We start from the raw sequence: 26,179 nt of genomic DNA, 5'->3' as shown, positions 1-26,179 counted from the left end.
TCAAAAGTATTTCCTGGACGTGGAACGGAGTTATTTCACGATGCGCGTCAATTGTTTGAACTCCTCCACTCAGCCCCTCGGCACTACCTGTCTATGACAGTCTACTGCCGCAACAGAGGGGATACATGCACATAACATAACATGTAAACAACAACATTCATTTTGGACGCACCAAACATTTTAAAATTATACAGTTTTTCTCAATTGCTTTGGTGCATTTCTCTGATCAGAATTAAAGTTCTCATAACTGTTAGTTCAACCTCCACAACATTTGGTCATTTGTGCACACCATAGTAGCAGTTTCTCATTCCTCCGAACAAATTGCAAATGCTTTTGGATATGGATGTCCGATATTATCGGCCTACCGATATTATCGGCCGATATCGGCAATCAAATGTGATATCGGAAAATATCGGTATTGGTTTAAATTTTTTTTTCTTTCTTTTTTACATTTCTATAACCTTTATTTACCCAGGCAAGCAAGTAAGAACAAATTCAGATTTTATTTATTGTCAAAAGTATGCATAATGTTGTGTTAATTCCACAACAAGAGATATGTAATGTTAATTACCTGAAATTATTCCATTTTTTTGGGGGGGGAACCCTGCATATATCGGTATCGGTTGATATCGGTTGATATCGGTATCGGAAATTAAGAGTTGGACAATATCGGTATATCGGTATCGGTAAAAAAGCCAATATCGAGCATCCCTACTTTTTGACATGCATCAATTGCTTTCATACAATTCTCTGCTGTTTTATAACATTATCATTTGCTTATGTCATGACAGTCTAAATTAACTATACTTATGCCTGCTGAATAGTCATTCCCTATTAAACTAATAGTCCTCATTTCATTGCTTGAGTCATTACCTACAAAAATGTTGAACTAGTTGTCAAAATCTGTCAATTGTGGACCATGTTGTCAATCACAGCCTCACAATGGCTGAGGCTGGTCGAAGGGTGCAGCCAAATGTTGAGAGAACACTGTAAATTAAATTACTGTATTCAAAAAAAGATTCGGGAGAGCAGGACAGTAATTCAGCACTAAACAATCTGCACTACACTACTGCCATTGTGTCATACATGAAGCTTGCAGTGGGACAAGAACTTGTCACATTTTACATTTAGACTTACAGCTTTACTGCAGCACAGATTTACTGTATTGTAGTGTAAAGTAGTGTTACAGTAAAGATTTGCCATATTTACAGTATGGTACTGTACTGCAGCATTTTACAAGTGGGAAGCACTGTTATTGTACACTATAATATGGGTTACTGTAAAGCAGTATATCTCATGTTTGCTGTACATTACTGTAATTTTACTCTGCACCACATAGGATTGCAAGACAACCTTGCAGAGGTGGAAGAGGGCCCCTTTTTACTCCGCAACAAGAGGAAGTCATTTGTGCAATGGTGATTGCAAAAATGCCATAAGGTTGAGAGAGATACAAAGCGCTGTTATAGAGGATGCCAATATCTTTGGGAATATTGAATCCGTTTCAATCGCTACAATTGACAGAGTGCTCAGGGGAAATTAAATGTGCATGAAACAATTGTAGTACAATGAGACATTTGACCGGAACAGCGACAGAGTGAAGGAGATCCGGCACCAGTACAAGTAAAACATTTATGTGTCCTATGCATACCCTAATGTTCAGTGCTGTAAACTGGTTACTCTGTGTAGTGCCATGCAGTACACTTACATGACAGTTCATACTGTACAATAATGTTGTCCAAAATGCATGTTACACAGGAAAGGTTTATAGTTTTTCTCTCTTTCTTTTGGGATAAAGCGTGTACCAGGGAACCGCTGCACGCATTATACGTTGATGAGGCGGGTTTCAATCTGGCAAAAAAGAGGCGTGGAAGAAATCACATTGGACAGAGAGCAACCATTGATGTCCCAGACCAACAAGGAGGGAATATTACAATGTGTACAGTGTGTACAGTAATGTGTAACTGTAGATTTCAAATGGCTGTGCAAATAGTGTATAGTGCTGTCTTGAGCATTTTCAGGTAGTGTCACCAAGATCTGACTTTTTTGCATTGGAAAACACTTACAGAGTGATCTGTCATAATGAAAACATGACAAAGCCATTTGACTATCTTGTTCATAAACAATTATGGTGACTTTTCATTTTGATGACACTGACACTTTCATTGACATGAATACTTGCTTTTGAAGAAGGAACTATCCATTTTGAGCAGTGGTGCGTTGTTAATATGGACTGAGCCGGCACGCAGGATAATGACGCCGCGCGCACGGGCGCGCGCACGCGCGGCCCCGCGCGCATGCGCATATGTTCCCTCGCGCACATAATAATAATAATACACTTTGTTTGTATAGCCTTTCATACAGAAACTGCAGCTCAAAGTGCTTCACAACAGAAGAAAGACAGGCATAAAATGAGCACATAAAGTGCAGACATATAAAATCAGTTTTTCACATTAGGATCTAACATCCCAACAGGCAACCTTGTTTATGGTTTGATTCAGTTTTAATATAAATAATAAAAATAAAGAGAAGATTAATTAATTATCTACTCAGTCCCAAAGTTTGTGATGTAAATATGGAATGTCCCAAGTTGCTGCTGTTTACAGAGTGTATTGTTGTCCAAAGGTGAATGATGGTGAATGAAGGGTTAAATCAAAACAGTTGTCAATTCCAAACGGTGAGACACGTCCTCATACATCATTCACCTTTGGACAACAATACACTCTGTAAACAGCAGCAACTTGGGACATTCCATATTTACATCACAAAGAGTCCAGACGTGGTTGAAGACACCGGCCTAGCGGCTATTGTTATGATAATGCGAGGTAGCGCCGGGAGGCAGGTAAACAGACGAGCCGAGTCGAGCGCAGCGCGTTCTTGAGTGCACGCGCATGCGCGCACAACCATGCATGTGCGTGCACGCGCTTCTGCTCAAATCTTTAATACTCAGTGAGCTTGCACACCGTGCTACCCCGTCCCATGAACAACGCATGCCTGATTTTGAGCAAGTGACATGCTTTTGCAGGTTATCAACAAGGTTTTGCAGTTTGTACTAATTGTTTTGAGAAATGCACTAACTGAATTCATCACTAATTGTTTTGGGGGAAAAGCAATACTTTCCCGCACCTTTCTAAAAGCTCTGTGAAATAAGCCTCCTCCTTTCATCTCCCACTCAAGTCGTAATTTCTGAGCCCTCAGGTCTGTATGTTTTTCTATAGCTGATGACGGCCGTGGCCACTAGGGGGAGTCTCCTTCCTAGCTGTACACACACTGCTAACTACCGGGTGTCGCTCTCTTACCTGAAGAGCAACAGACCTCCTGGCCCATTTAGTGAGAACTCATCGCAGGCGTTTTAGATTGTAACTACTTTTCCCAGGGGGAGTAATAAACTAATTAAATTATGTTTAAAAAAAATTGGAACAACCCTGACGCTCAGTGGTGCAGTCGTAATCAGGCATGCGTTGTTCATGGGACGGGGTAGCACGGTGTGCAAGCTCACTCGCTATTTGCATATCAATAGCGCCGGTCGTCAGGTGTGTTAAATACGTTCTCAGACACATTCACACCTAACTTGTTGTGAAGACGTGTTACATTCCATTCGTAGATGCAATAAGTGCTGTCTTTAGTCTGTGCCCAAGCGAGGGGACATTAAATGCGCATTCGCGGGAGCGCGCGCACGCGCCGGGAGCGCGCGTGCACGTGGTGCGTGTCACTCCAGATGATTTCAATAACGCACCACTGGTCGTAATATGGGAACTGGTAACACGCCACGCCACGTGCACGCGCGCCTTATACAGCTTATTTACATTGCGGTCCTTCAGATATCTGTGAGTAATATGTAGGTGAGTCAGGGCCGGATTAACGACCGGGCCGTCCGGGCCGCGGCCCGTGGGCCTCTAGTGACGAGGGGCATAAAAAAAATTAAAAAAACATTTTCTTTTTTTTTCTTTTTTTTTGGGGCCCCTTGTCACTAGAGGCCCCAATTATTATTTATTTTTTTACTTTAATTTTAAAAAAATTTGGGGGCCCCTCGTCACTAGAGGCCTTTTGGAGGCCCCTCGTCACAAGAGGCCCCAAATTATTATTATTATTTTTTTAACTTTTATTTTTTATTTTTTTGGAGGCCCCTCGTCACTCGAGGCCTTTTGCAGGCCCCTCGTCACTAGAGGCCTTTTGGAGGCCCCTCGTCACTAGAGGCCCCAAATATATATTTTGGAGATCGATGTCATACTGTGACACTGAAATGAAAACATATTTCATCAACTAAAATATTTAGTCAACAAAAATATTTCATCAACTAAAATATACAGTACGTCACACCCTGCCGTCTGCAAGTGGCTAATCTTGAGTATTTTTTCTCCTCTTCATAAGAGTTTGAGGTTTTCCGTTTGAGGTAAAAACAGCAATAAAAAGTCAAAACTTGCATCTCCACATCCCAGCCCCGACGCCTGAATACTGAATACTGAATTCTGGTAGCGCCAATCGTGTGACGCCTCTTTCTTTCACCGGTTAAGCTTAGGCACTCTTTCGAAGTTGGTTAAGGTTAGAGTTTGTCTTAGAGCAGGGCGATAGAACACCAGCCCTGATTCCATACTCTAACCTTAACCAACTTCGAAAGAGTCGCCTAAGAAACGTCAGTGGCCAATCAGATCGCAGAACGCGAACGCGGAACTGGAAATCCGTTGGTAAAATAGTAGACACAGCCCGACACGAATAAGGCAGATTGGGATCATTATTCATGACAGACAGCAGAGACCCGCCGGTGCTGATAGCGGATATCATCGAGCTCCCCCTAGTGACTAGGGCCCTAGGGGGCGTTATTTCTAAACCTAGCCGCATTTCTGGCAGACGCTCTCTGATTGGCACTGACTGACGCTCTCTGATTGGCCACTGACATGTTTGCCCAATCGCGTGATGAGCTGTGTCTTATCGCCATGCTCTAAGACAAACTCTAACCTTAACCAACTTCGAAAGAGTGCCTAAGCTTAACCAGTGTAGAAACAGGCGTCGGCCAATCAGAGAGCGTCTTGCCAGAAATGCGGCTAGGTTTAGAAATAACACGACTATTGATTGATTGATTGAAAACTTTATTAACAGATTGTAGAATGGGTACAATACAGTACAGCTCAATACACACAATTGTTAAGGGGATGCAGACCAGAGAAAGACTTTCGTCTTGTTTACATCAGGGTCCCCCATTTTCAATTCATCAGGACATATATGACATACATGACATACAGATAGTCAGTACTGCTACATCTATACATTTATGACATACCAGATTTGCAAATACAGTACTGTTTGTGATACAGAAGGAGTCAAGAAAAGGGAGTATATACATTTGACATAGAAACTGTAAATTTGGAGGAGGTTGTGTGGGGGGGGGTTGGGTACATTGGGATATTGACAACCATACTGGGTAATTTACATTGGAGGTGGTTGGGGGGGGGGGGGGGCCGGGGGGCACACTGTATAAACAAGTAATACTGTACATTGAGGGGGGGGGGGGGACACTGTACAAACAAACAAAATTGTACATTGAACTATTGACAAAACCATACTAGGTAAATGACTGTACATTGGAGGGGGTTGGGTTAGGATATTTACAGGGGCCAGTGTTGAATTGCAGTCTCCCGTAGGTGTCCCTTGAGAGAGGTTTTGAAAGTGGGTAGTGATCCACATTCCTTTACAGCTTTGGGTAGGGCGTTCCACATTGATGTGGCATAATTGCGAAACGTGTTTAGTCCCTTATTTGAGCCGAATCTGGGTTTAACATGATTTGTGGAGCTCCCTCTGGTGTTGTGATCGTGGTATTCACTGACCTTTGGGAAGTATTTTGACATGTACATGGGTACCTTGGTCGTGTAGTGTATCTTGTAGACCAGGCCCATTGCAAGTTGTTGTACTCTGTCGTCTACTCTAAGCCATCCTAGGTTGTCAAAGTGGGCAGGGGTGAGGTGGGTTCTAGGAGTAAGGTCAAGCAGTAGTCTGACCAGTTTGTTTTGAGATGTTTGTAATTTTGTTTTTAGCGCCTTTGAGGTGCTTTGGTACTATGAGGTGCAAGCATAGTCGTAGTACCCCTGAATGAGTGCTCCTGCCAGAGTCTTCAGGGTGTTCTTGTTTACCAGAGAGGAGATCCGGTACAAGAATCGAGTTCGTTGGTTGACTTTTTTTATTACATTGGATGCCATTTTGTCACAGGAGAGATTAGCCTCTAGGATGGAACCCAGGTAGGTAATTTCATCTTTCCTTGTGACAATATTGTCACCCACTGTAACTGAGAAGCCGTCGGTCTTGCTGAGTTTGTTATTTGAACCGAAGAGAATGGACTCTGTTTTGCCCATGTGTAATGATAGTTTGTTATCAGCGAGCCATATGCAGATTCTGCCTAGTTCCGAGCTGAGGGTTTTTTCAACCTGTAACTTGTTCTTGTCAGAGACCAGCAGGGCTGAGTCGTCCGCAAACAGGAACAAGTTGCAGTCACAAGCTGACGACATGTCATTTGCATAAATTAGGAACAGTAGCGGTCCTAGTATGCTTCCTTGTGGAACACCACAGCTCACTGTGAGGGGGGGGGATAGGGTACCGTTTACCTCCACCATCTGTTCCCTCCCCTCAAGGTAGGATTGCATCCAGCTCACTGATAGACTATCAAAACCAATTGCTTTTAGCTTGTCAATCAGAATGGAGTGATTGACCGTGTCAAAGGCCTTTTGTAGGTCCAGCATGACCATGCCGCAGTATTTGCCTGCGTCCACCTCTTGTTTGATGTGGTCATTCAAATAGAGAAGGCATGTGTCAGTGGAGTGGGATGTTCTGAAGCCAGATTGGAATTCGTAGATTAGATTTTTTTCCGCTAGGTACTTTTCGACCTGACTTTTAACATGATTTGTGGAGCTCCCTCTGGTGTTGTGATCGTGGTATTCACTGACCTTTGGGAAGTATTTTGACATGTACATGGGTACCTTGGTCGCGTAGTGTATCTTGTAGACCAGGCCCATTGCAAGTTGCTGTACTCTGTCGTCTACTCTAAGCCATCCTAGGTTGTCAAAGTGGGCAGGGGTGATCAAAGTCCTTTTAGCTTGGCCCTCAGAGCCCACCACTTCTAAATATTCTATATATTTTTTAAAGTGACATAAAACGCCACTGTGCGTGCGTGCACGTGTATGTGTGTGTGGGGGGCCTCCACAAGAATCTTGCCCAGGGGCCTCTGAAGTCTTAATCTGGCCTTGAGGTGAGTGTGTGCCTGGATGTGTGTAGGTCTATGAGAGATATGAGTGCATGATACAACATGCACTTGTCAGAGCCCGTGGGTAAAGTGAGGGTGTGCCCACCACGCAGGGGGGAGGAAAACATAGGGAGATAAAATACAGTAAAAAATTAAATAAAAGATAATTAATACAATTAAAAAATATACCCCTCAAAACCGAATAAAATACCTTCAAAATAAATCAAATCAACTAAGATAAATAAAATATAATTAAACCCAGGTTCTGCTTCTCCTGATCCAGCTCTTGACTTTAAAAGAGTTTTATTAAAAGAGACTTATTAACTTAATGTCTGCTGGTATAGCCTATTCCAATCTACTGCCGCCGCCGAGTACAGGAATTAATTCTGCCCAATGCATCTTTTGCATTTGACTGGGACCAGATCTGTAGGGCTCCCTCTAGTGCCGTGGCCATGTACTGTACGTCACTGACCTTGGTGAAGTGGTTTCTGAGGTAGTTTGGAACAACATTATTTACTATCCTGTGTGGACCATGCTGATTTTGATTTGGGTTACTCGCTCATCTACTCGGAGCCCCTTCAGGCGGTCGAAATGAGACTGTAGTAGGTGCGTCCTGGGATGCAACTGTAAAATGTGTCTAACTCATTTATTTTGTGCAGTCTGCCGGGAGGAACATGCGTCTCCCAAGCTTTTTTGCCGTGCAGCACCTCCACTGAATTCTAGAGCACCTCCACTAATGTTGGACACTAATGCGTTGTTATTCAGTTAAAACACAGAGCCACAACCTCCAGCACAACAAGAAAAAAGCTACAAAAATCCCAAATGTACGGCTTCCCGTGGTAGTCTGTGATACCAGTGTTCAGGCATCCACCGAGTAAATTACTTTCCTACCATCCCCACCGGTGTATGCTTTTTATGTTTTACTTTAGTAGATTTAACTTCACGTGAAGTAGAGAAACCAGCACCTGCTAATTAACCTGGTTCCCAATGAGTCGCACCCTTTAGTTCATCTGGTTAGTGCAGCCGCCTGTGGATCCTATGGTCCCAGGTTCAAATCCACTCAGTTACATTGGTGGCAGTGGTGGGATCTCATTGCCCTGTGAAGGTATCCAGGTTTACGTAGCGATGGGGGGGGGTGGGATCTTTAGCCCCGGGAAAGTGCGCGTGGACAGAATAACGTACGAGGATGGGCTTCTCGGGGGGTAGGATGACTGTAAACTACTGAGGAGTCTGTTGCAGTCGACCAGCACCTGCTAATGGATGTGATCCTCAGCTGGTCAGTGAGGCCTCCTGTGGATCCTACAGTCCCAGGGTCAAAGTTAGTTAAGTTCATACCACCTAATCAGGGGTGTAAAGTACTTGAGTAAAGTACTTGAGTAAACTGTTGTTGTGGATTTGTACTTTACTCGAGTATTATTAGGTTTGTATACTTGCACTTTTACTCCTTACATTTAAAATGCAGACCTGCTACAAAGTACAAATTACAAATCTCACAACAATTTTAATTAGTATATTTGTTTCTCTGGCCGAACTAACATTAACGTTATTAATTCTGCGGCCGCACTTAGAAACAGCCAATCAAATCCCCACCAATGGGAAATGAACCCGCCCATACCCATGCTGATTGGTCCTTGTGCAAGACTAGAAAGCGGGGATCATTTTATTTTATTTTTTTGTATTATCTTTTTCCCCCTCCTTTTTCCGTTTTTCTCCCCTCCCAATGTTAATCGTTATGCCAATTCCCAATCCCCTTCCTGGTCGTTGCGCACTCTACCCCCTACCGTCGGTCTGGGAGGGCGGAGACTATCACATGCTTTCTCCGACACATGTGTAGCCAGCCCACCGCTTCTTTTCACCTGGCAGCGCGGACTCTCACTGGGAGAGTGTAACGTGTGGAAGATCACACTACCTCTCCCAGATGCTTCCCTCGCTGTGCAGGCGCCCCGACCGAACTGTAGGAGTCGCTGTTTACAACGACCAGGACCCACCCCACCGGCTTTCCCACCCGCTGACACCGCCAATTGTGTCGGTATGGACGGCCGACCAAGCCGGAGGCACCGCGGCAGCTGGATTCGATCCCACTGTCTATGCGGTGGTAGACAGATGCTTAGTCCGCTGCGATGTGGTCATCTGCTGCCAGTGGTGACCTCAGGAAGCTCCAGGTGGTCCAGAACAGGGCAGCACGGTTGGTACTGGGCTGCTCACTAAGGTCTAATGTGAGCCGTATGCATGCCCGCCTCTCTTGGCTTAACGTTGAAAATAGATTGTCTTTTAATATACTTGTGCTGTTCAAGTTGGTCATGAGCAGTAAAACTCCTGTTTTTATACATAATCAGATTGTCTTTAGTAATACGAGCATTACACTAGAGGTTCCAGTGGTGGGCAGCTTGAATTGCCAGGTCCTAGAACCAACGCTTTAAGGAGATCTTTTATTTTTAGAGCATTAACTCTTTGGAATGGCCTGCCTCGGAACCTCTGCTGCATTTACAGTAGATTCACTTATAAAAATAATCTTAAATTGTTTTTAACACTGTAATGTAGTTTTTTGTTTTTGTTTTACACTGTAATGTAATTTTAGCTATTTAGTTGTTACAGTAGTTTCATTATGCATTGTGTGTGCTGACTTTTGGTAATTTTGTTTTTGCAATAGTAATTGTTTTTGTATGTTTTTTTGTGTGTGGACCCCAGGAAGACTAGCTGGTTGCTATGGCACCAGCTAATGGGGATCCCTAATAAAATCAAATAAAATCAAATACCCGGCCGCCCGAAAGATCTTTGATTAAACACCTGCTATCAGAAGAATAGACAGTCAGAAAAAAAAGTTTTTACTTTTACTTTTTAGTACTTAAGTACATTTAAAAATTGAAACTTTTTTTACTTTTACTCAAGTGTGTTTTTAGCCAGATACTCTGACTTTTACTTGAGTACGATTTTGAGACGGTACCCATACTTTCACTTAAGTATAATTTCTGGGTGCTTTTTACACCCCTGTCAAAAGTTCCAAAGTCGTTAGTTTCACTATATGATTGAGAGAAGACTTGATTTCTAGGCCACATTTAATACAATTATCTCTCTCTCTTTCTCTCTCTCACTCTCTCTCTTTCTAGGACTTTAGCCTGTTTGAGAATGCTGTTGAAATGGAGGACGTAGATGCTTTCCTGAAGCGTTAACACAAATGGAACTCTACCCTCTTCAGTCACATCACCACATTGTGTACCTTTGAAATAGGTTGAATGATCCCATACATTTATTGACGTGTATTTCCCAAAGGATTCCATACATTTGTGCTCTTACACTGAAGAACCATATTTTTTGGACAGCCCATGTATTTGCAGTTGTAAAATCAATCCAAATCTCCTCAGATGAATGTGATATATTACAAGAAAGTAGTCTGTACCTAACTGTCTTTAACTATGAATGAACACAACACTCTAGCTCACCATCTTTAGATAATAAAGTACTCAAACTCTACTGTCTTAACTATGAGTGAACACAACACACTAACTTACCATCTTTAGATAATAAAGTACTCAAACTCTACTGTCTTAACTATGAGTGAACACAACACACTAACTTACCATCTTTAGATAATAAAGTATTCAACCTATACTGTCTTAACTATGAATGAACAAAACACTATAACTTACCTTTAGATGATAATACAATTAGAAAATGTCAATTTGTGTATATGTCTTGTATGTCATAAATGTCTTGATGAAACAGTACTGTATATCTGTATGTCATGTGTCATAAATGTCTTGATTAATTGAAAATGGGGGACCCTGATGTAAACAAGACAAAAGTATTTTTCTAGTCTGCATCCTCTTAACAATTGTTTGTATTGAGCCGTACTGTATTGTACCCATTCTACAATCTGTTAATAAAGTTTTCAATCAATCAAAACTTGTCTAATTGTTATGATTGTATATGCTGTGTGATTTGATATGCCTTTTTTTGCTTAACACTGTACGTTTTGCTTAAGTCTGCATGTACACACAAATGTAAGGGTTTGTACTAGCCAGTAAAAAAAAATAAAAATAAAAAAGATTTACCAACATAAACATAAAGACAGAAAACACTCATCACAGACAAACTGGATGTGGCCAATTACTTAAACATTTTCTTTACAAACATAGCCACAACACTGGTCAATAAACTACCCTCCCACTCAGGGCATTTTGGGGTAGAACACATCATATCCTTCTACAAAAACCTAGGGGCCCGCAAAGACGACTTCAAACTTGAAATGGTAAGAACAGATGAGGTACTCAAAGAACTGAGCACCCTCCAACCTAACAAGGCCACTGGCCATGACAATATCGGATAATATCCCCTCCAAATTCCTCAGAGACTCAGCAGCCGCCATCACCCCAGTCATCACACACATAATAAACCTCTCCATAAAACAGGGATACGTCCCCAAAGACTTCAAAATTGCGAGAACATTCTGGAATAACAGCAATATGTGACCAGACATACAGCCAGAAGACCTTCGGGGGAATGACCAATAGCATCACTCCATTCTAATGGACAAGCTAAAAGCAATTGGTTTTGATAGCTTATCAGTGAGCTGGATGCAATCCTACCTGGAGGGGAGAGAACAGATGGTAGAGGTAAACGGTACTCTATCCCCCCCCCTCACAGTGAGCTGTGGTGTTCCACAAGGAAGCATACTAGGACCGCTACTCTTCCTAATTTATGCAAATGACATGTCGTCAGCCTGTGACTGCAACTTGTTCCTGTTTGCGGACGACTCAGCCCTGCTGGTCTCTGACAAGAACAAATTGCAGGTTGAAAAAACCCTCGGCACGGAACTAGGCAAAATCTGCATATGGCTCGCTGATAACAAACTATCACTACACATGGGCAAAACAGAGTCCATTCTCTTTGGTTCAAATAACAAACTCAGCAAGACCGACGGATTCTCAGTTACAGTGGGTGACAATATTGTCACAAGGAAAGATGAAATTACCTACCTGGGTTCCATCCTAGAGGCAAATCTTTCCTGTGACAAAATGGCATCCAATGTAATAAAAAAAGTCAACCAACGAACTAGATTCTTGTACCGGATCTCCTCTCTGGTAAACAAGAATACCCTGAAGACTCTGGCAGGAGCACTCATTCAAGGGTACTATGACTATGCGTGCACCTCATGGTACCAAAGCACCTCAAAGGCGCTTAAAACAAAATTACAAACATCACAAAACAAACTGGTCAGACTACTACTTGACCTCAAGTTTCAAGTTTCAAGTTTCTTTAATAGTTGTCATACAGAAGTACAGAATACTTTCATACAAAATGCTTCTTACTGTTACGCTCCAGAGACTGTGCTAGACAAGATAGTATCAAATAACATAGTATAGCATGTAATTTAGAAGAAGAAGAAAATGAGGTCACAGTGTTCGGTATAGACATATGTACAATGTTCTGAGTTACCATATAATATACAATACTATGCAGTGTACTAATGTACAGTACTATATAGTGCAAAGCAGAAATGGGATGAGGTACAATTTAGGTACAATTTACAGTAAGGTGTACGAGTTGTAGTGCAATCCTTCATCAATAAATATAAAGTGTGGGGAGTGGGTGCTACAGTGTGTTTGTTTAAAGTGGGTGTGTGCTATAAAGTGTGTGGAGTGGGTGCTACAGTGTGTTTGTTTAAAGTGAGTGTGTGCGTGTGGATGTGTGTGCTATGTGCGTTTGGTGGTTGTTGTCGTGTAGTGTTCATTGTTCGTTTAGCAGCCTGATGGCCTGGGGATAGAAGCTTCTTCTGAGTCTTTCTGTGCTCGCCTTGAGACTCCGGTATCGCTTGCCTGACCGCAGCAGTTCAAAGAGGCAGTTGTTCGGGTGACTGGAGTCTTTAATGATTCTCTTAGCCTTGCCCTTGCAACGCTTGTTGTAAATGTTCTGGAGGGTGGGGAGCCCCCCTCCAATTGTGCGTTCGGCTGAACGTGTCACTCTTTGTAGTCTGCTTCGGTCTTGTGCAGTGCTATTCCCAAACCAGGAGGTGATGTTGCCGGTCAAGATGCTCTCTATTGTACATGAGTAGAAGTTCTTAAGGATCTTCTGACTGACTTGGAACTTCCTTAGGTGCCTGAGGAAGTAGAGGCGTTGTCGTGCCTTCTTCACAACACTGTCAATGTGTGTGGTCCATGTCAAGTCCTCGGATATGTAGGCTCCGAGGTACTTAAAGCTGTTGACTCTCTCAACCGGTGCCCCGTCGATGCTGAGGGGGCTGTAGTCCTTGACCCCCGACCTCCTGAAGTCCACAATCATCTCCTTTGTTTTGCTGACGTTCAGGGAGAGGCTGTTTTCCTGGCACCATCCCGCCAGGACCTTGACCTCTTCCAGGTAGGCCCTCTCGTCGTTGGCAGAGATCAGGCCCACCACCACTGTGTCGTCAGCAAATTTGATGATTGTATTGCTACTCCGCTGAGCCACACAGTCGTGTGTGTACAGGGAGTAGAGGAGGGGACTCAGAACACAGCCCTGGGGGGCCCCTATGTTGAGGGTGATGGATGAGGAGGTGCAGTTGCCTGCTCTCACCACCTGGGGTCTGCCAGTCAGGAAGTCCAAGACCCACTGGCAGAGGTCATAGTTCAAGCCCAGGTCCCTGAGCTTGGCTATGAGTATGGAGGGGACTATGGTATTGAATGCCGAGCTGTAGTCGATGAATAGCATTCTCACATAGTTCCCCTGCCTCTTGTCCAGGTGTGATGCTGCTGTGTGCAGCAGCAGACCTGAACCCCAGAACCCACCTCACCCCTGCCCACTTTGCCAACCTAGGATGGCTTAGAGTAGACGACAGAGTACAGCAACTTGCAATGGGCCTGGTCTATAAGATACACTATACGACCGGGGTGCCCATGTACATGTCAAAATACTTCCCAAAGGTCAGTGAATACCACAACCACTACACCAGAGGAAGCTCAACAAATCATGTTAAACCCAGATTCGGCTCAAACAAGGGACTAAACACGTTTCGCAATTATGCCACAACGCCCTACCCAAAGCTGTAAAGGAATGTGAATCCCTGCCCACATTCAAAACCGCTCTTAAAGAGCACCTACGGGAGGCTGCAATTCGAAACTGGCCACCGTAAATGCCCAAAACCCCCACCACCTCCTAATAGACAGTCTCCTCACCACCGCATGTATATATTCCCTCCCCGCCGTATGTATATTTCCCTCCCACCCACCCACCCCCTCCTAATGTACAGTCCCCTCCCCATCATATGTATATACTCTGTCAGGATCTAGGGGTAACAGTACTGTATATTTGAATACCGTTATGTCACAAATGTATCAGTACTAAATACCTATATGTCCCTATGCCATAAATGTCATGTATGTTGTGTATGTCATAAATGTCTATATGAATTGAAAATGGGGGACCCTGATGGAAACAAGACAAACGTCTTTCTCTGGTCTGCATCCCCTTAACAATTGTATGTATTGAGATGTACTGTACTGTACCCATTCTGCAATCTGTTAATAAACTTTTCAATCAATCAATCAATTTCAAGATCTAAGTTAATGTTCTCTTTTTTTTTGTTTTTCTTTTCTCTGATTTTTTGAGGTTCTCTATTCAGTTCAATACCTCTATATTATTAGGAAATGAACAAGAAGGTGGATACACTGAACAAAGACCTGGAAAAGGCTCCACTTGAAATCAAATTAACAGAACATTTGAACAAATTTGCAATGACACTCAAACAAGATAAGCTCCGGAAATTCCAGCGGGATGAAAAAGATTTTAAAGAGAACAATGTTTACTCATGGCACAGACCCTGGGGCTGCCAACCCATGGCATAGACGCAAGGCTCAACACTTCCATGAACCCAAGCGCACACGTCCCCGCACTGTCTCCTTCAACTTCACCAGTGAAGAAGAAGACTCTGATGCCCCACGAAGGAACCCCGGAGTGGATTTTTTAGGAGAAGACCAATCTCTAACGAGCCAAGACAAGGACACACGGACACCCCACAAGGAAAACAGAGGAAGAGGACGAGGAGGGGGAGAAAGAAACCCGCATCGCAAATATCACACACGGAGCCAACAGAGCAGTGGCGGCTCTACCACTAGGGGCGCTAGGGCGCCGACCCACCTGCTGGCCAGCTGCTGTTAAATCAGAGAAGAAGACAATAAAACTTTTTCGTTTTTGTGTTTTATAGCCCTATAAATAATATAAACATGTTTAAAATTAATAATATTTACTCATTTTAAGTATGTTTGTATTTCCAATGCACAATATAACGTTATTATCTAAATTAAAAAAACATCGTTTCCAGAGCAGGAAGTGACATCACGTTTTTTTTTTTTTCTTTTTTTTTTGTATTTCTCGGCCCGGGCTATACGCGATAGCGCTCTGAGTGCGCGTCACAGTTTGATCGCTGTCTCCGTCACAGCCAATCAGTGCATACAGCGTTGTGCGTTGAAATATGACTATTATGTTGGAATCCGAGCGCGATTTGAAGCGGTCTAGAAAGCAGCGTGAACTTCCGTGAGAATTTCCATAGCCGCATTTCGCGGAGACGCTCTCTGATTGGCCGACGGCAGTATTTTTTTACATGGCAGAATTTCACAGAGACGATCTCTGATTGGCCGAATCCAATTTCTAATGTTCCAATTCTAGCTTCTAGCTTGGTTCCTGGTACTAGGACTGTTGTTTGTCTTAGAGCGTGCCGTGCCGTGACTGCAAGTTCTTTAGACTGTTAAGCTTAGGCACTCTTTCAAAGTTGGTTAAGGTTAGAGTTTGTCATCTTAGAGCATGGCGATAGAACGCCAGGTAGTTTGCAGTCTGTTCGAGCGGAAATGGACAAAGGAATGTACTTGTTGAGTGTTGTGCTAACGTCGACGAGCTCAGCTGAGCTAACACTTGGCTAACAAGCTATATGGCGGATTATACACGTTTTTCAAGCTCTCCTGCCCTGGACGTTTCAACTAAACAGTGAGTCTCTCTCTCTCTCTCTCTAACGTTAGTAGTACTAGGCTGGTGCGGGCTAACTGGCTATCGTTCTGGCAGCTAACGTTAGTAGTACTACTAGGCTGGTGCGGGCTAACTGGCTATCGTTCTGGGAGCTAACGTTAGTAGTACTACTAGGCTGGTGCGGGCTAACTGGCTATCGTTCTGGGAGCTAACGTTAGTAGTACTACTAGGCTGGTGCGGGCTAACTGGCTATCGTTCTGGGAGCTAACGTTAGTAGTACTACTAGGCTGGTGCGGGCTAACTGGCTATCGTTCTGGGAGCTAACGTTAGTAGTACTACTAGGCTGGTGCGGGCTAACTGGCTATCGTTCTGGGAGCTAACGTTAGTAGTACTACTAGGCTGGTGCGGGCTAACTGGCTATCGTTCTGGGAGCTAACGTTAGTAGTACTACTAGGCTGGTGCGGGCTAACTGGCTATCGTTCTGGGAGCTAACGTTAGTAGTACTACTAGGCTGGTGCAGGCTAACTGGCTATCGTTCTGGGAGCTAACGTTAGTAGTACTACTAGGCTGGTGCGGGCTAACTGGCTATTGTTCTGGGAACTAACGTTAGTAGTACTAGACTGGTGCGGGCTAACTGGCTATCGTTCTGGGAGCTAACGTTAGTAGTACTAGGCTATCGTTCCGTGATTTGTTTACTTGGTAACACGGGTTGCTAAGGAATTTAGGTTCGAGGTTGAAGAAATCTCTCTCTCTCTCTCTCTCTCTCTCTCTCTCTCTCTGCTTAACGTTAACGTTTGTAAATAGTTTTTTTAGGAGCAGTACTACTGCTGGCCATTCATGAAGCGAGACATTGCTGATTGTTTATTTATCGATGGCTCATTGATTTAACTACTGCAGCTCTCTCGGATTGAAAATACGTGGATTATGGCTTGTTCAATATCGTCTATGTTTGAATGAATGAATGAATGAGAACTTTATTAACAGATTGCAGAATGGGTACAATACAGTACGGCTCAATACACACAATTGTTAAGGGGATGCAGACCAGAGAAAGACGTTTGTCTTGTTTACATCAGGGTCCCAGATTTTCGATTCATATCGATAGTTTAATAGCTAGCCTTGGCTCGTTTAACAATATGCAAAATATGTGTACAGCCCTGTACTCATACTGAAGTTATTCTTGGTATATAATAGGTCTGATTGTGTAACGAATCGATTCCACGTCGCGCTGTGTGTGAGAGAGAGAAGGAGAGAGGGAGAGATCTGCCTGTGTTTGTAGACGGGCGAGTTTTGTTTCTAACTTTTCTATTTATATATTGTGTTTCAAGTTGTGAATTAGAGTCTAGACTATACTTTATTTGACTGGTTGTGTGTTGTTGTAGTAACAGCTGAGCGACTCGTTCATAAGAGCCGATTCATTGCCGTGAGCGTGAGTCGAATCGCTCACGTCTTGCCATGAGTGTTGCGTGGTACTGTACTGTACATGTTTGCATTTTGCAAAATGTTTGGTATAGCGCCCCTAGTGGCGAAGTACCCACCGGCCGCCACTGCAACAGAGGTAGTGATCAACTTGTCAGACGTACAGCTTACTGATGCGCAGAACAAGGTATTATCCAAGGGTCTCTCTTTCTCCCCGACCAATCTTCCCAATGACTTTGAATTAAAAACAGACTTGTTTCGCTTTTATAGGAATCTACACATTAAGGCATGGTATAAGCAGAATCCACAGTGTGTGTTTACCCCAGTTAGTCAAAATATTATTACTCCATGTACTCCTTTTAAGCCTAAATCATATTTTTGTCCAGTAGTACAGAATACTACGTTGAGCACTTTCGAGAAAAAAGTAAATTATGAAGTAAAGAAATTAACTAATAGCAAGACACATGTCCACCATAATTTGACTAAAAACGAACGAGATGCCCTCAAAGAACTCTCAGATAATAGAAATTATTGTCATTAAGAGAGCCGACAAGGGAGGAGCCATAGTAGTTTGGGGTGTAGAACAATACGTTAAAGAGGCGTCCCGACAACTTCAGGACACTACTTTTTATCTCCCTCTTACTTCTTTCTAACCCGTCAACTATATTAGCAGAAGAACTTAAAGACTTGCTAGTTAGGTCGAAAGAAGATAACCTTATCTCTGACCAAGAATTTAAGTTCTTATATAATGATAACCCTCGTATGGCCTCCTTCTATTTATTGCCTAAGATACATAAAAACCTTGCTGAACCACCGGGGAGACCAGTGATTTCAGGGAACGATAGCCTAGCCTATATCTAAATACGTCGATTTTTTTATTAAACCACTACTTCCAACGCTTCCAGCTTATTTACAGGACACTACAGATGTTCTCAATAAAATCAAAGAGCAAGGGAATATTGGACCAGGCACTTACTTGGCGACAATGGATGTAGAAGCCCTTTACACCAGTATTGCCCATGACCAAGGCATGACAGCCATGAGACATTTTTTAGATACTCGCACTGACTCACAGGACCCCCCTACAGATTTTTTTGTCGAACTAACCAAATTTACTTTACTTAATAATGTGTTTTTATTTCAGGACAAAATGTATCGACAGGTAAAAGGCTGTGCTATGGGTGCATGTTTTAGCCCTTCATATGCAGGCTTGTTTATGGGGAAATGGGAGGAGGACTATGTGTTCAACACTCAAAACGTATTTAAAGATAAGATCATCTGGTGGGCCAGATATATAGATGACATCATTATGTGGTGGAAAGGCACTATTGATGAATTGAAAGCTTTTCATAGTTATTTGAACAATACTAACCCAAATATAAAACTGTCTCTAGATTTTAGTCCTGATAAGATCCATTTTCTGGACTTAGAAATCACTAAAGACTTGAATGGTGACTTACATACGTCATTGTACAGGAAGTTAATGCATAAAAATACTATTTTACATGCAGAGAGCTTCCACCCCTCTACTTTGATCAACAATGTTCCGTACGGCCAATTTAAAAGAGTGCGTAGAATTTGTGACAGTGAGGCTGATTTTAGAGAAAAGAGCGGAGAAATGTATGATCGCTTTAGAGAACGAGGCTATACACATAATACTCTTAAAATAGCTATATCTGAAGCCGCTACTGTAGAACGCGACTCCCTCTTAAAAAGAAAGACACAGAAAGAGAGAACCGATAGGGTGTTTTTCTCTACCACTTATAGCACTAAAGCCCTTGCTGTTCGCAATATAATTAAAAAGAATTGGAGCTTGATCCAATGTGATGAGGCCCTGTCTAACATATTCCCTGACCCGCCCCTCTGTACATTTAGGAGAGCTCCCAATCTCGGAGATAAATTAGTACGAAGCCATCTACCGGCAGATGTCAAATCTACATGGTTACCAAAGCCTCCTATAGGAACGTATAGATGTGGTCACTGCAAACAATGTGATGTGGTGATAAGACCAAAAGCTTTTACCCACCCAGTTACAAAACAGACATATACTTCTAACAGCTTTATTAATTGTCAAACGACACATGTTATTTATATACTGTCTTGTTCCAAATGTGACTCTTTTTATGTTGGTCGTACGAAACGCCGCCTACTTGATCGACTGGCAGATCATAAATATGCTATTAAAACTAACAACATGGATTATGCAATGGCTAAACATATTCATGAAGTTCACCATAGTACCTCTGTTTTATTTACAGCTATCGGAATTGACAGTGTTCCACTCACGTCTAGAGGAGGAAATTGACAGAATTCTAAACCAGAAAGAAAGTCGCTGGATCGATAGACTACAGGCCACCTCACTCCCAGGTTTAAATGATTCCATAGACATGGTATAATTTTTATAGGCCAGTAGATCACTTTATTTATTTATTGTATTTATACATTGTTATTTATTGTATTCTGATAGACTACAGGCCACCTCTTTACAGGTTTAAATGACTCTACGGACATACTGTCACTTTTATAGGCTAAGTAGATTACATTATAGTATTATTATTCTTTGTCAAGCATTACTCAATGCTCTTACATTGTTGTTGTTTTGATAATTGTTTTTTGATAATTGTTTTTTGATAATTGTTGGTAATTGTTTATATTATTATTGATCTATTCTATTTTTGACTCATTTCTTTATGTTGTTATAATATTTTGAGCTTGTGTGTATATATACTTATATAATATACAAATTTGTTTTTCTATTTAGTATTATTGTATATTTACTTCAACTCAAGTTGAGAATGTTGCTTTGCCTTCATTTAATTGGGACCAGCTGTCCCCCATTGTAATTAGTGTCTCCCTGAGTTGTGTGTTTTTTCCTTTTTTCCTCTATTTAGTCACAGTATTGTTTTTGTCACAGCAACACCCTGAAGAAGGCCATGTAGGCCGAAACATGTTGGACTTTTAAAAGACTTTTCTAAATAATGTAAGCCACTTATTAAAGGCTTTTTAAAAACTGTAGAGCTGCCTTGGATCTCAACCTTTCTTATATAACCTCTATATTATTCTTGGGTTATTATAAATTACACAAGTTCTTATAAAATGTAAGTGTATTGAATGGTATGATAATTGAAGCTTATTTTTGGTCTTTATTTTTATTTTTATTTTATTTTTATTTTTATTTAACGGGAGAGTGGCCAAGCCACAGTTGACATTCTACTTATGGTAGAATTTAGAATGTTAGATCCTATGGTATACATAGGAAAGTTAGGATAAATGGCTCATTTTGGGCTATCCGGTGGTTTAAGGGAGGGAGTTATACGCAAAGGTTGTGTTTATGGAACACAGTCCTGTACGATTCTCGTGGGAGGGGGGATTAGGGGATTTTTATTTGTATATATTAGAGGTGGGCATAGATTAATTTTTTTAATCTAGATTAATCTATCTGCAATCCTGGATTTAATCTAGATTAATCTAGATTAAAATGGCTAAAAATAAATAAAAAAAAACCTGCCGAAGGCATTCAAAATATGTGTGTTCTACCCAAATAATGACCAGAAGTAAGTCCTTACTTTTTCTTTCCTCCTTATGTTTCTCAGGCCAGGTGGCCCATTACACCATGAGCCCATCTCCCGTTTCCAAAATGCATTACAGACTGTTTGAAAAAGCTGTTTTGCTATGATAATTGGTAATGAAATATCAAAATAATGTTCAATAAGATGTACTTGTGTTTAATAAGTTGTTTTATTCAGAAGTTAACACAAATAAATAATATTACCAGTACAGTACAGTATCTAGCACTCTCAGGAGCAAAACAGAAAGAATCATTTCAAACTTGAACTATGTGACATGGCTTGAATCAACTGCTCCAGTGGAGTTGCTCAGTGGCCAATGGTGTCAACTGTGGTTGTACTGGGCAGCTCCCAGGTGTGAATGGAACTGTGTGAATGTGAAGCAGGGAATTCCTGAAAAAGAGCATCTGTGCTCAGCGAACCTACCCTGGGTAAATAAAGGTAAAAAAAAAAGAATGTAAAAAAAAAAAAAAATAAAAAAAAAAATAGATTAATGCGTTAATTATATTATCGCGCAATACTAGTATAGCGTTAACGCAGCACGTTAACGCCGTTAACGGCCCAGCTCTAGTATATATGTATGTTTTTAAGCTTGGCTCTCAACGGGACCTCAATAGTTGGATGTATATCTATTGTTGCTTCGCACTCCAGAAGCATTACCAACAACTACACAACAACATGTATAGATTATGGCTAGTTTGAATATAATGATCTGGAACACTGGTGGAATAAATAATCAACACAAACGCAAAAGCGTGCTCACACTGATGAAAAAAGAACAGGTGGACGTGGCTCTGCTAAGCGAAACGCACATTTTAGAGAAAGACATAGATACGTTAGCGGACAACACATATCGTAACATTTGTCACTCTTCCTTTGGAACGAGAACTCAGGGAGTAACCATAGTCGTTAGACGGAAGTTGAATATTGAATTGAAGGGAGTATGGTCTGATGCAGATGGTCGGATAACTATAGCTAAGATTTCACACAAGAACAGGAAAATAGCGTTGGTAGCGGTATACGCCCCAAATTTGTACGAAGTTGGTTTCAAGTTTCTTTAATAGTTGTCATACAGAAGTACAGAATACTTTTGTACAAAATGCTTCTTACTGTTGCGCTCCAGAGACTGTGCATGACAAGATAAGTATGAAATAAAAACATAGTAAAAATTAGAAGTAAAAAAAGAGGTCACAGTGTTCAGTTTAGACATATGTACAATGTTCGTAGACGTAGTTACCATACAATATACAATACTGTGCAGTGTACTAATATACAATACTATATAGTGCAAGGCATAAATGGACGAGGTGCAGTTTAGGTACAATTCACAGTAGGTGTACTAGTTGTAGTGCAAATCCTTTATCAATAAATATAAAGTGTAAGTGTGTTTGTGTGATCTAAAGTGTGGAGAGTGGGTGCTGCAGTGTGTTGTTTGTTTGAGTGAGTGTGTGCGTGTGGGTGTGTGTGCTGTGTGCATTTGATGGTTGTTGCATAGTGATTATTGTTCGTTTAGCGATTATTGTTCGTTTAGCAGCCTGATGGCCTGGGGATAGAAGCTCCTTCTGAGTCTTTCTGTGCTCGCCATAAGACTCCGGTATCGCTTGCCTGACGGCAGCAGTTCAAAGAGGCAGTTGTTCGGGTGGCTCGAGTCCTTAATAATTCTCTTAGCCTTCCCCTTGCACCGCTTGTTGTAAATGTTCTGGAGGGTGGGAAGCCCCCCTCTAATTGTGCGTTCGGCTGAACGTGTCACTCTTTGTAGTCTGCTACGGTCTTGTGCAGTGCTATTCCCAAACCAGGAGGTGATGTTGCCGGTCAGGATGCTCTCTATTGTACATGAGTAGAAGTTCCTAAGGATCTTCTGACTGACTTGGAACTTCCTTAGGCGCCTGAGGAAGTAGAGGCGTTGTCGTGCCTTCTTCACAACACTGTCAATGTGTGTGGTCCATGTCAAGTCCTCGGATATGTGGGCTCCGAGGTACTTGAAACTGTTCACTCTCTCAACTGGTGCCCCGTCGATGCTGAGGGGGCTGTAGTCCTTGACCCCCGACCTCCTGAAGTCCACAATCATCTCTTTTGTTTTGCTGACGTTCAGGGAGAGGCAGTTCTCCTGGCACCACTGTGACAGGTTCTCTACCTCTTCCAGGTAGGCCCTTTCGTCGTTGGCAGAGATCAGGCCCACCACTACTGTGTCATCAGCAAATTTGATGATGGTGTTGTTGTTCCGCTGTGCTACGCAGTCATGTGTGTACAGGGAGTAGAGGAGGGGGCTCAGAACACAGCCCTGGGGGGCCCCTATGTTGAGCGTGATGGATGAGGAGGTGCAGTTGCCGGCTCTTACCACCTGGGGTCTGCCCGTCAGGAAGTCCAGGACCCACTGGCACAGGTCATAGTTCAAGCCCAGGTCCCTGAGCTTGGCTATGAGTTTGGAGGGGACTATGGTATTGAATGCTGAGCTGTAGTCGATGAACAGCATTCTCACATAGTTCCCCTGCCTCTTGTCCAGATGTGATGCTGCTGTGTGCAGCACATGGGCTATGGCGTCCTCCGTGGACCTGTTGGGGCGATATGCAAATTGCAGAGGGTCCAGGTTGATGGGGAGGGAGGAACAGATGTAGCCCTTCACTAGCTTCTCAAAGCACTTCATGGCTATGGAGGTGAGGGCTACAGGGCGGTAGTCGTTGAGGCAAGCGGGCGTAGATTTTTTGGGTACAGGGATGATGGTGGACTTCTTCAGACAGGTGGGGATGACGGCCTGTTCCAAGGACAGGTTGAAGATGTCAGTGAATACCGGGGCCAGTTGGTCGGCACAGACTTTTAGGACGCGGCCGGGGATGCCGTCCGGTCCTGCTGCCTTCCTGATATCCACTTTTTTAAAGATCCGTCTCACCTCATGCTCTGTTACCCTGAACACTGAGTCTCCATCAGCAGACCCCCCCCCCCCATTGCCGTGGTTTGTAGGCTGGTGTTGTTATTCACAGCCTCAAACCTCGCATAGAAGGAGTTGAGATCATTTGCTAAGGAGATGTCACTGTTCAGTTTGAGGGGGGTTCCTTTGTAGTCTGTCATTGTTCTGAGGCCCTGCCACATGCCTCTAGAGTCAGCCTGTTCAAACTGAAGTTCAACTTTATCCCTGTAACGCCGTTTTGCCTCTATTACTGCTCTCCTGACGTTGTATCTTGCCATCTTGTGTTCTTCCATGTTGCCTGTCACCAGCCCGGTGTTGTATGCTGATGTGCGCACTTTCAGAGCCTCACGGACGGATTTGTCTACCCAGGGCTTTTGATTTGGGTAGATATTAATTTTGGTGGTGGGGATTATTACTTCTACCTGAGTACAGACATAGTCAATCACCGTTTCGGTGTATTCGTTAATATTGGCTGTGTTATCACGGAATACACTCCATTCTGTGCTTCCCAGCACTGCTTGGAGTGACTCCACTGACGTCACGGCCCAACGCTTAACCTCTCGCGAGACCACCGGCGTTCGCTTGAGACTCTGTCTGTACTTTGGCAAAAGAAAGATGGCGGCGTGATCGCTTTTACCGAATGGACTAAGAGCCTGTGACTTGTACCCATTCTTAAATTGCGAGTATACATGGTCTAATATGTTCTCGCCTCTGGTGGGACAGGTCACATGCTGATAGAAATTCGGCAGCACCTTTTTAAGACGCGCGCTGTTGAAATCCCCCAAGACCAAAATGGCAGCGTCAACATTAGCTGCCTGGAGTTTGTTTACCTCGTCGTGAAGTTTTGAAAGTGCGACCCCAGTGTTCGCGTGTGGTGGAATGTACACTCCGATGAGGATGATGGACGTTAACTCTCTTGGGAGGAAGAAGGGTTGACATTTTATCGTGATAAACTCCAGGTCTGGGGAGCAGTGGTTAGACAGTTCCTTTGTGTTGCCTAAATCGCACCACTCCTTGTTTATCATGAAGGCAATGCCGCCTCCTCTCGTCTTTAATGACTCTTCTGCCGTCCGGTCTTTGCGGAGAACGAAGAAATGGTCTGCCGGTTCTATTGCGTGATTCGGGACATCTGGACTCAGCCAAGTTTCTGTGAAACAGAGGACGTTACAATCCCGAATGTCCCTCTGGAATTGGATCCTTGCTCTGATGTCGTCCAATTTGTTTCCTATCGATTGCACATTGGCCAACAATATGCTGGGCAATGTGGTTCTGTGTCGTTTGGACCTCAGTCTGTTCCGGACCCCGGCTCTCTTTCCTCGTCTTCGCGGCGGCTTCTTGGCGTCTTGGCCATGGCCGGCATAACAAAGGATCTCGGCGGGCCATTTCTGCTGTTCAGCGATCCGATCCAGAGAGCAATCCAAACGGTAAGTTTTTCTTAATCCAATGTCAATGATTGACTGACGGTCATACACATATAATGCACCAACAGTTGGTGCAAATAAAACTCCTAATACTATAAAAATTAACAAAATAAAGCACAGTCTCGTCGGAGCGATCAGAAAGGCAGCCATCAGAGCAGCGCCAGCGTTTCTTCACTACACTTACCAAAGCAATGTTAGACCTTCCCGATTACTCATTTATAATTGGTGCGGATTTTAATGCCATTTGGAATCCAAGGATGGACAAATCAAACCCCTCCTTTTCCAACGAACAAAAAAATTCATCTAATGCATTAAAGGATTGGTCGAAGATTACAGGTGTAAATGACTTATGGCGATCACTTAACCCCACGACCCTGAAGTACTCTTGTCGATCTGCGAGACATAACACATTATCCAGAATAGATTATGTTTTTGCATCCCCGAGACTATTTGATAAATATGATGTGGAAATGATACCCAATGCATTATCAGATCACTGTTATTTACTCCTAAAAGGAACATTTGGTATACTATCTTCCTGAGCCCCAAGATGGCGATTTAACTCGATGCTGCTTAATAACAAGGAATTCATTACACAACTCAAAGAAGCTCTTACAGTATTCCTACGGAGGAATGCAAACTCGGTGCAGGACCCCAGAATATTATGGATGTCGGTAAAGGGAATGATCAAGGATTTCACTGATAGCTTTTC

At 42.8% G+C, this 26,179-nt stretch overlaps 1 protein-coding gene across 1 annotated transcript in view; it reads left to right on the top strand.

Moving 5' to 3' along the window:
* The window catches only part of LOC311228759 (SH3 domain-binding glutamic acid-rich-like protein 3), a 32,677-nt gene extending 21,490 nt beyond the window's left edge, over positions 1-11,187 (top strand). The window contains exon 3 of the mRNA XM_084314702.1: positions 10,333-11,187. Coding sequence (XP_084170828.1) covers positions 10,333-10,395 — 63 coding nt within the window. The 3' untranslated portion in view covers positions 10,396-11,187. The remainder of the gene's footprint in view (positions 1-10,332) is intronic.
* Positions 11,188-26,179: the final 14,992 nt, after the last annotated feature.

This window comes from Notolepis coatsorum (assembly GCF_963971535.1).
Source record: "Notolepis coatsorum genome assembly, chromosome: 5".
NCBI classification, from domain to species: Eukaryota; Metazoa; Chordata; class Actinopteri; order Aulopiformes; family Paralepididae; genus Notolepis; species Notolepis coatsorum.
This window is presented reverse-complemented; position numbering and strand designations above follow the sequence as displayed.